The 11,624-nt window shown below is 32.2% G+C and overlaps 1 protein-coding gene and 1 non-coding gene across 2 annotated transcripts; both read right to left on the bottom strand.

The window, feature by feature from the left end:
* Positions 1-2,401: 2,401 nt before the first annotated feature.
* LOC133798960 (small nucleolar RNA R71) lies at positions 2,402-2,508 on the bottom strand. Its single transcript, XR_009876175.1, has one exon. It is a non-coding gene; the product is annotated as a small nucleolar RNA R71 (small nucleolar RNA).
* An 881-nt stretch (positions 2,509-3,389) lies between these two features.
* On the bottom strand, positions 3,390-5,903 carry LOC133796480 (putative receptor-like protein kinase At1g80870). The gene has a single exon (XM_062234010.1). The coding sequence runs from the start codon at positions 5,762-5,764 to the stop codon at positions 3,596-3,598; it is 2,169 nt and encodes a 722-aa protein (XP_062089994.1). The 5' UTR covers positions 5,765-5,903; the 3' UTR covers positions 3,390-3,595.
* Positions 5,904-11,624: the final 5,721 nt, after the last annotated feature.

Below are 11,624 nucleotides of genomic sequence, written 5' to 3'. Positions count from 1 at the left end.
TTCTATTTATTTATTGTATTTTTTACATGATTAATTTTTTTATTTATTTTTACTCTCCCTTAAGTAAAAAAAATTAGTGAAGTGATTTAGTTAGAGTGGTGAAAATGTAATAAAAGTATAATATCATGACTAATTGTTAAGTATAAATAAACAATGCTCAATGACACTAGTCATAAAAATAAAGAAAGAGTGCATAAGAAAATAAGAAAATAGAGAAGAGTCTCCTTAGCACTTGATAACTCTATGATTTAGAGTTATTTTTATTAACTTTGAACCTGAATTTTGGGTGAAAAGAGTAATGAGTGTGATGTTATTTGTAAGTTTGTTTAGTTTTTACCTTTCTTCTCTAGTTAGTGTGTTAATGCAAGAGTCTTGTGATTTGTTGGTAGTAATTGTAATTATTTATGTAAATCTTTGTGTTTTGTCATTCAGGAAAGAAACCTTCAAAGCGTCAAGGGAAATTAAAGGAATCAAGAGACAAAAGGGGACAAAAAGGGAGCATTGCTGCTCGGATGCTGTAGGCCAGACTTGTAGCAATTCTGGGAAAAGAAGACTGACGTGGACAAAAGCGAGCTGATTTTATTTACTGACCTCAGCGCCTATGTGGCACCCATTTTTAGTGAATGAAGTTAGCTGGCTGAGGTGGCAAGAGGAAATGGACCAAAGATGAAGTGGGGTTTTTTAATTAGGGTAAAAGGATGGTACCCAAAAGGGGAGGCAGCCGTAATATACACCAAAAAGAGAGAGAAGAAAGACAGAAAAAAAAATCTTTCAGCAAGAAGAGTACAGAGAACAAAACCAGAGAAATACACACAGAAAAAGGCATTACCTACAAGAGGAGAATCACGACCAAGGAAGGAGGACTCTAGAACCCGATTCTACTCTTCTCTTTCTTCTATATTTCCTTTTCTGTAGTGTATAATCTTGATACTATAATTTGTGAACTGAATATTGGTTATGGATGAACAATTTCTGTTTTGGATTGTAATTTTCAGTTTAGACATGAACTAATCACCTTGAGATTTGGGTGGCTATGAACCTTATGTGATGAAGTATTAATGCAATGCATGAGTTTAGTAATTTTCCTTTGTTCATTCAAGTGAAATTAATGTTTAACGATTGTTGATTGCTGGCCATAACTAACAATTAAACTAGCTAGATCTGATTTTGGAAGGAATCTATCTAGTGGAATCAACTTGAATGATGCAAGAGAAATGCCATGTTTAGGTAGTTCTTAGTAGTGAAATAGGAATATTTTGCTACCTTGTATAACCTGAGATTTGGTGAATAAATGCATGTTTTACAACCTGATTTGATATAGGAATGTGTTGAATTAAGTTGTGGAATTATATCAGTGGGTTTTGGAAAAAGCTTACTGGCTTAGTGTGAAATCTGTTAACTCTGTGCATAATTGCTGAGCGATTGCTATAACAACTGGGCAGATTAACATAGGGGGAAATAGCCATCCAAATCTAATTGTTCACATAGATCTTCTCTCAATTAATTTTTCTGAGTTCTTCATTTTATTTTAGATTAAAATACGTATACCCATTTAATTTTAGATTCATACTCCAATCATGTTCTTAATTTTGTTATCTTATTGTTAAATTGTTCTTTAGTTGAATTTTACATTTATTTAGTTTAAAATCCCTGTGGAGACGATACTCATTTACAGTTTACTACTTGTGCGGCTACGTATACTTGCGTATTTTAATTGCTATAATTTTTGCAACAAGTTTTTGGCGCCGTTGCCTGGGATTTTAAAATTAAATTCTGTTTTATCAACTATTTTACAGTTTATTTTCATTGTTTTTAACCTTGTTGGTTCGGGTTGTGAAATCTCAGGTACCTACAGTGTATGAACCAGCAAGAGGACAGTGAACTTGCTCCTATTGACCCCGAGATCGAACGAACTTTCAGAAAAAGGAGAAAGGATCAAAAGGCTAAAAGCCGAGGCACTATGGCTGAGCGTGTTGATGATGAGGGGGATGGCCAGCAAGTTACTAATCCCATTGTTTTGGCGGATGACAGAGCCAGAGCAATACGGGAATACGCTGCCCCCATGTTTAACGAGCTAAATCCAGGCATTGTGAGGCCAGAAATCCAAGCAGCTCAATTCGAGCTCAAGCCAGTGATGTTTCAAATGCTCGAAACTGTGGGGCAGTTCAGCGGGATGCCAACGGAGGATCCTCATCTCCATCTTCGTTCATTCTTGGAGGTGAGTGATTCCTTTAAGCTTCAAGGAGTGAGTGAAGAAGCATTAAGGCTGAAGCTATTTCCGTTCTCTTTAAGGGACCGAGCTAGATCATGGCTCAACACCCTTCCTCCCGATTCCGTTACAAATTGGAATGACTTGGCTGAGAAATTTCTGAGAAAATACTTCCCTCCCACCAGAAATGCAAAGTTTAGAAGTGAGATTATGTCGTTTCAGCAGCTGGAAGATGAGTCCACTAGTGACGCGTGGGAAAGATTCAAAGAGCTTTTAAGAAAATGTCCACACCACGGCATCCCGCACTGTATACAGATGGAGACCTTCTATAATGGCCTCAATGCAGCTTCTAGAATGGTCTTGGACGCTTCAGCCAATGGAGCCATTCTTTCCAAGTCTTACAACGAAGCATTTGAGATTTTGGAAAGGATCGCAAGTAATAACTATCAATGGTCAAACACTAGAGCTCCTACAAGTAGAAAGGTGGCGGGAGTTCTTGAGGTAGATACACTAACGGCTCTAACAACTCAAATGGCCTCAATGACCAACATCTTGAAGAATATGAGTTTGGGAGGAAGTATTCAGCCAGCTGCTGCCATTCAAAGTGCAGAAGTGTCATGCGTGTATTGTGGGGACGGGCATACTTTTGAGAATTGCCCTTCAAATATAAATTGAGATTAGAACTAACTCTATATCTTATCATACAATACATTATACATTATATATATATATATATAAATATACAATTTTGAGCAATGTTCCACTTCAAGTTTTAATTTCCTCGAGTACTAAAAAACTTGGAGGAAAAAAAAAAGTATATAACCATTTGATATTATGTGTTTTATCGAAATACAACTTTGGAACTCTATATTTTTAATAATATTCCTCAGGTACCCTGTAATTTGAAATTATACATATTTGATACTTTAAACTCAATTTTGAACAATAAATTTTTATCATTGTGACCAAATAATCTTTGGTTACATGTAATTAAGTAATTAAATTTAAATTTAAAACTCATATAATTGAAGGCAGTTTAGTCATATTAATAAAATGTTATTAATCAAATTTGGTTACAGGTACTCAATATGTATGATTTCAAATTACAAGGTAACATATGAGCATTATTAAAAACATATGTTATCAAGTGATTCAAGTATCAACAATCAAAGCAACGACATAAGAGAAAAATGTTTGATCTTAATATACATTGCATTACATCAACATAATCCATATTGTACAACACAAGTTTAGTTTGTTTCTAACAACAACTTTCAATTCATCTCTGCTTATAGCTATAATACACTCGCCAATTAAGAACCCCAATATGAAATGAGAAAAAAGGATTAATAATAAAATTAGAAATGAAACAGAATGTTATGAAGCCTATTCTGCAGTGGCCTTTTGTTTTCTCCTGCACTTGCTGTACAACTTGGAGGGTGGAGAAGGAGAAAACTCAAAGGGCAATGGAGGGAGTCCCATCTCCCCTCTCAAAATCCTAACAATTTCGCCGATATCAGGCCGCAACTCCGGCATTTTCTGCAAACAAGTGATGGCCAAGTTGATGCACAAGCTGGCCTGATCTTTGTTGTACTCATCTTTCAATCTCTCATCCACCAGCTCCAAAACATTTCCAGCTTGAGCTAAGTGTCTACACCAGCTTATTAGATTGGCCTTTTCAAGCTTCATTGGTGAGGCAAGTACATGTAGTGGCCTTCTACCGGATACAATGACAAGAATTAGTACTCCTAAACTGTAAATGTCAGCCTTTTCCATTAAGTATCCGCAGCCACCATATTCTGGTGCAACATAGCATAGTGTTCCTCTCATGCTAGTTGTACTGCTCAGCTCTCTACTGAATAGATCTCCACTCCACATATCACTTCCAACTGAGTTGTTGTTCCTCTTCTTCCACCCCCTTCTGAAGCTGAACTCTCCATTTTCATCACAATCAATTTGCCCTTGTTCATCAAAGTTCTTTCGTCTGCGAAAATAAAACTGCCTGCCCAGATCGAAATTTGGGATTTTGAAGCCTTTTCTCCACTTGGCCTCAAGCTTTTTCAGCTTACTCCTACTACCTTTCTTCTTGCTAATCTCAGCTAAGTGCTCTTCTTTCCACCACTCTTGCATCTTCTTTGGTTTCTTCTTTCTGTTCTTCTTCCCCTTCTTTGATTCTTTCTTCTCTGGAACTTCAAACCCGAATGCTTGTAAATGGGGTTCATTTACTTCTTCTAGTTTATCTAAGGGAGCTGAATTATCCATCAAGTCAGTTTTGTCAGGAATGCTCTTCTTTTCTTCGTCCCAATCAGGATTTGTTGTTGGTCCAATCTGACTCCCTATCCACTCAGTCACGTAATCTTTACTACATAATTCACCACTACCATCTTGTCTCCACCACCAATCTTTTCCCCATTGTTTCATATCCACAGCTTCATCAGCAACCGAGCAAGAGTTTGAATTGAACTCCTTGCTATGATCAATACTACAAGGCTCATCATCATAAGGAACAAACTTATTATGATTCCAATCATCTTCACCACCAAATTCTACTGTTGAAACCTCTTTCCCTTTAGCATTATCATTCCTAACATCACTCTCGTTTATGTTGGCATTATAATTCACAGAATTTAAGTTCAAAGCTTTAACATTATAACAAGTTCTACTATTTTTCGAAGAAGAAGAAGCTTGCAAAGCAAGAGCAAAATCTACCTCATGAGGACTCTCCACTGGCGTACTAATTGCAGGAGTCTCCGGAGTCAAGTTCCCAGAAAGCTCTTCACTTTTCCACAGCTCTTGACTCTTTCCCAAGTCCTGACTAAACATATCAACTCCAAACTCACCCTCCACCTTAATCCTTGACAACCCAAAATCTGAAATCTTTGCCCTGTACTCAAAATCAAGCAAGACATTACTTGGCTTAACATCTCCATGTATAACCGGTGGATCACATCCCAAATGCAAGAACTCAAGTGCTCTAGCAATGTCCAAAATGATCTCAAACCTTCTTTCCCAGCTCAAAATCAAAACCCCTTCTCCAAAAAGTGACTCTTGAAGACTCTTATTAGGCATATACTCATAAACAAGGATTCTATTATTCCTTTCCACACAAAAACCCAAAAGAGTCACCAAAAATGGTGATCTTAGGCCTCCAAGTATCTGCAACTCGTTCTGAAACTCTCTCTCTGACTGCAAAGACAGAGCATCGAGCCTCTTAATGGCAATCAACTTACCACTCCTCAGTATGCCTCTGAATACAGTACCAGAACCACCTTTGCCAATAACATTGGAGGAATCAAAGTCATTAGTAGCATTTTTGAGCTCTTTGTATGGGAATCTTTCAAGCTTTAGAGGTGCACTAGAATCAAATGGAATGGTCTTAGCTCTATTATGAACAAGAGACTGCCAAAGATGGTAAAGAAAGTAGAGAATAGAGGCAAGTATTACTAAAGAGGCAGAAATGGTCAGAACCAAGAACAAGACTCTGGTTTTGGTTAAGAAACTGGGTGGTCTTGGAGTTGGGGAGTTGGGATTTGCAGGGAAGGGCCTTGCAGGCATGGTGGAGAAGTTTCAGCTTCTGGGTTTTTCTGGGCTTGGTTGTTTTCGTGGTTTCACTAAGTGAAAAATGAGATAGGGATCTAAAGATTTTCATGGCTACATTATTTTTATTATTTTTCTAGCTTTCTTTGTCCTTCAGTATCCAATGTGGGTTTGCTTTACAGTTGGATAATCAAAAGAGCAAATTTTTACTAATTTTCTTCTAATTGTTTGTTTAATCAAACTAGTTTTGGGATTTAACAATTCCTTGAACAGTGAGTTTTAGTGATTAAGAAAACAATCAAGATTACAAAAAGAAGAATGGCCAGTGAGGGTCCCAATGCCAAGAAACTTTTGACTAAAGAAAGAGAGAGAGAAAGAGAGTTATCAAGACAAAGTCTAATGAAAAAAAAGAAAAAGCACAAAACAAAATAAAGTGAAAAAAATAAAAATTGGAGGCAAAAAATGGAATACACTTGTGGAGGTAAGTTGGGTAGTCTTCTGTACCAGGTTTTGTCTTACACGGCATTATATGTATTTATTTGTATGGTTTGAGCACGTGCACTGGTCCAAAATTATTTAGCAGTGATTTTTTTTTTTGTATAATGTTCAATTATTCATATTCACATGCATGTTTTATTGGATATTCTTAGTACCGTCCATCATTCTAGCTGGTCCTTATAAATTATTAGTGGACTGATCTTGGTACTTTAGAGTGTGATTGGCAGGGGATTCAAAAACAGTTTTATCATTTTCATATTTTAAAAAATGAAAACAGCAATAAAAACTTGATTGGCACACTTATTTTAGAAAATAAAAAAAATCATTTTTGAAAACTAAGTTAAAATCCTTCAGTAAAAGAGAAAACAACAAATTGTTGTTTTCTTTCTATTCTATAAATTTTAAATTTTAAAAACACCCAACCATTCAAGATCTCAACAATTTATAATTTATTTTTAAATTCAATATTTTCAAATCATTTGATTTGAAAATAATTTTCTAAAATTATATTTTTGAATTAACTACCAATTAGCCCCTTAATGTTTTCAGTATAATCTTACTATTTAAAAAAAAAAAATTCTTGCTAATTTTCTTTTATTTTTCTTATAGTCTTGATTTTTTTTCTTTTGTCATTTTTACAAGTCAATCTACTTTTTAAAAATTTTATCTATATAAATTTAGTAAAATAATTAATTATAAAATTATATAACAGAATATAATTTAATTCTAATTTACAATATATTTGCTAAAAAAAATCATTGATCAAATAAAAATTACAACAAATAAATAAAAAAATATTTTCACTTCAATTATTATTATACCAAAAATAAAATATATATATATTACATATTCAATTTTTAGATTTTCTACCAAAAAATTATTCAATTTTATAAAACTAAAAAATAGTTAACGGACAATACATTCAATCACATTTTCATAAACATATTTTCAGACACTAAATCTAGATTATTTTTTCAGAATCATACTTTTTCAAAATACAATTTTTAAATCACTAATCAATCATGTCCTAAAAAAATATAACTTTAATATAAAAAAAATTAAAGTTAATGACAATGCAATATTGTTATGAATTTAATTAATGCACTATTATTAAATTTTAATTTATCAATATAATTAAATTTTACTTTCAGCTAAACCAATTACATATTCAGTTTCTGTTATATTTTCAAATTTAATCTCAATCACAGATTCTGTTTTTTAAAACTCAAAAACAGTTTACTGACATTAAACCAATCACATTTTCAAAAACATGTTTTCAGTCACTAAATTCAGATTTTCATTTCAGAATCTCACTTTTCAAAAATACAGTTTTCTACTCGCGAACCAATCAGACCCTTATTTACCATGACTATAAATGAAGAGTTAATACTTAATACAATTACAAATTAATGCAAACTTTTTAGTGCTGCCCTCTTGGTTCAGCAATGCGATAGAGTTAATTAGAATTGAGTCACAGAAACTGATTTTGATGTGATATGTGCTTAAATTCTGATAGATGATTCTCTCAGTTGTGGGGGACCCATTAATCCTCATTTAAGGCAGGAAAAAAAAAATGCAGAGTATTTAATATTTGAAGAAATGTATGGTTGGTTTCTGACTATTTTTTATTTATTGTAAGCTACTTCAAAAGTCGACCATTTACCAGACATTATGTAATATTTGCTAATACTATGTGAAAGGGTTTTCAGATTCATTAATCAGCATTAAAAACAAGTGGGGGGCTTTTAATAAAAATGAATGGTAGTAATGAGAAAAGGAATCTATCTTTAAAAAAAGCAAAAAAGAGTCGACAAACAACTTTTTGTTTGTTTTATTTTATTGGAACAAATCATGGCTTATCAATTCCCTTAGTTGAACTTTGATCGAGCTTGGTCTAAAGATAATGTTAATACTAGTTTATTACCATATTAAAATTACTTATCTCATATTCCCATTTCTTTATGCTAATAGCAATTTGGAGTACTGCTGAATTTTAAAAAAAAATCTTAGTAAATTTTTAGAATAATTAGTGAAATAAATCATTCTAGAATATAAATAACCTCATTTTAAAAAAAATACAAAATAATCTTCCAAACAAAGTATGGAGAATCTAGATATAACATATTGAGAATTTTTAATAGAATATCAAGTGTGTTTAGAGATCATTTTACAAAGAATTTGTCAAAAATAGATTATTATGTAAAGTAACCATAATAAATATATAATTTTTTTTTTGTCAAATAGGCTAATTATTTTATATTAGATTTAGACTAGAAAAAGTAACATACATGTGTGAGTTAACTTAATGCATCAGCAATCTAAAACTAAAGTAGTAAACTTTAAACTTGTCATAATAGAAAATACATTAGGAAGGAATAGATGATTAAAAACCCAAAAGAGGAATCCCAAAAACACTACACCTTATTAGTGAGGAGGATACTACATAACATTAATTATATATGTTGTAGAACATTAATCTTTAGTCAATAAAGCTTCATTACTGGTAGTACCACTACCATATCTACTACTATAAGTTTATAACGTTGCTTTACACGCGTAACGAGAAGTACATGCTTTTTAAAGCCAAATGCTTTAATAATGATCTAAAGAAAGAAAAACAAGGATATTTGGTTTGGGTGCAACGTAGCTATTCCTATTGTGAATTGTGATGATGCTTATCCACCATACTTGATCGCTCCTTTTGCTTTGCTTTTGTGTGTGTATGAGTATGAGCTCTCATCTCAAGTCTCAATGTAAACCAAACCAAACCAAACCGTAGCCAATCCAAGAAACATGCATGCCTGCTGGTGGTGCCTCGTGGGTCCTGACCACCAACAACAACACGAATAACACCTTAATATTATTATTTCACATTTTTATATATATATATATATATATATACTATCACTTTTCTCTTTTCTTTTTTGCTCTGAGATTTTTCCTTTGTAGTTTTCTATGCTTTTTTCCAACTTAGTAACGTGCATGTGTCATATCTGCATGTTTTTTGTATCCATCTTCTGCGTCGCTATACATACATTATTCTTAGTTTAACCCACAAATCAATATCAATAACTTACAAACATGTGACTATATATGTAAGATGAAAGCTAGCTCTTTTATTTATTAATTATTTTTAGGGAAAGACTCCTCATATATTATTAATAATAATAAGGAACCAAATCATATAGGATTATTCAATAATGAAATGCGAAAAATTACTTACTGATTTGACTTTTTATTATTTAAACTAATGCAGTCTCTATTTTGCTTTAATTACATCAAAATAATATTAATTTAACTTTACAGTAATATGACAAATCTAGACAGGATATTCTTTTATAATTCTTTTTCTTTTTCTTTTTTAATGAGATGGCTTTTAGGGTTACTTTTTTAAGCATAAAGAATAAGCAAATAGTTTTTCTTCTTGGCTTGGTTGTGGGAAGGAAGGAACTACCTATTGGAAGTAATTAAATTAATTATTTTCTTTCATTGAAAAATAAAATCCTCACCAATCCATTAATTTCATATAAACCAAGCTAGGGATTTTACTTTTGGCAATCTTGGAAGATAATCCTGAAGTGGTCCTATATAGTTCAGAAAACGTTCTGAACAATAGTCCTCTCTTGGATTTGGTTTGGATTTCACTAAGAATATTTACAGATTATATAAATATCTGTAATGCTAGATAGTTTTCAATGCAGGTGGGCTAGAATTATTATCTGCTGTGCTGAGCACAATCCTTACAAAATATGACTCACTGTTTTTCTTGTCTAGTTTGGAAGTAGTTTCCAATATCCATTGCTTCACCCTTTTGCAAAAGTTACTTGGTTTTGTTCCTACTTTTAGTTCATTGCTTTACAACACAAGTTTTGCTATTTAAAAAAAAAAAAAAGTTGAGCTGAGATATATATGCTTAACTGCTAAGGTGAACCTATCCTTTTTTGTGATTTGTTTTTTTTTTCCTTCATCATAATTATTTATTATTTATCTCTCTCTCTCTCTCTCTCTCTCTCTCTCTCTCTCTCTCAGAGATATGAATGTGTTTCTAAATTTTTGACTTTGTAATTGTAATAAGTATAGAATTATCTTTAGGTTTTGGATAAAAAGACTTGCAAAAAAGCTCAACTACACATACTATCAAAAAGAAAGAAAATATACACCAATGTAAAATTAGAAAATTATAGCTTTGCTAATTATTATTTTTGTTTTTTTTTAAATCATCGATTGTTTACTGAGAAGATAAAACATCAACAGTGTTTACTTGAAAAAATTGAAACATTAATTGTTTCAAAGAGAAAATCACAATTTTTTTTCTTTCAAACTCTTGGTATGTGCATATCTGAAAATACCAATCTTTGTTTGTAGCAGTAATAGCTATAATGAAAATGAGGGACAGAAAGAGTGTAATTTGAATAAAATGAATAATGAAGTGGGGATCTAGTCCAGTGGTCCAAGCACTTGATGGAGAGAATTAAGGTGAATCCATTAATGCTCACCACCACCCCAAATATTTGACTTTTTAAAGACCACATATAATCATTGGTGACCTTTCCTATTGAAATGGAATCTCATTTAAACTAGGTCTAACCATTGATTGCCAACATATATACTAATTCATGAGTAAAAAAAAATTAATTGAAATGGAATGGAATCAAATATGCCAATCACAACAAGCATTGAAAGATACTACCATCAATAATATTTGAATTTTGAGTAACAACATTAATTTTTATTGCTAATTTTGGAGTGGAGTTGATACTTTCAGCTAATATATTTGTATTTATAACAAGTTATTTTTACATTTTTAAATAAATCCGATCGAAAAGAATAAGGAATACAAAAAACGAAGAAGAAGAAAAATGGTCAATTTGGTGTAATGGCCCATGGATTTTCAAACATAGAAATAGAGCTTAGCAAGCAGAGTTATTGGGCTGTCACATATAGCTTAAAAACTCCATTACAGAAAAGAAAGTATATCTGGGAGAATATATATGTATATATTATAATAAAATAAAATTTTTTTAAAAAAAACCCGTTTAAAGAGAAAGAACACTTGTCAAAAAAATATGTATATGTATTTATACAAATATTTTTGCAATTTTAGAACTCACAAGCCTAAGGAAAGAAATGGTCACAGTCAAAAAGAACTATTCTTTAGGTATGTTTTATGTTTACATTTTGTGTTCTTGCCGGGGTTTCTACACTGATATGATACAAACTATACATGAGTATAATATACATCTTGTGTATATATATGTTAATAATATATTTATATTAGCTAATCTACACTGCTGCAGCTTTACAGAGCCCAAATCTTAGAAAACAACACTGTTTTTTTTAACAACACTTCACCTTTTTGTAAAACCCACTTGGTTTAGGT

The sequence above is a fragment of the Humulus lupulus genome, chromosome 8 (genome assembly GCF_963169125.1).
Source record: "Humulus lupulus chromosome 8, drHumLupu1.1, whole genome shotgun sequence".
NCBI lineage: Eukaryota > Viridiplantae > Streptophyta > Magnoliopsida > Rosales > Cannabaceae > Humulus > Humulus lupulus.
The sequence above is the reverse complement of the archived record's forward strand: the minus strand, read 5'-3'. Positions and strand labels throughout refer to the sequence as shown.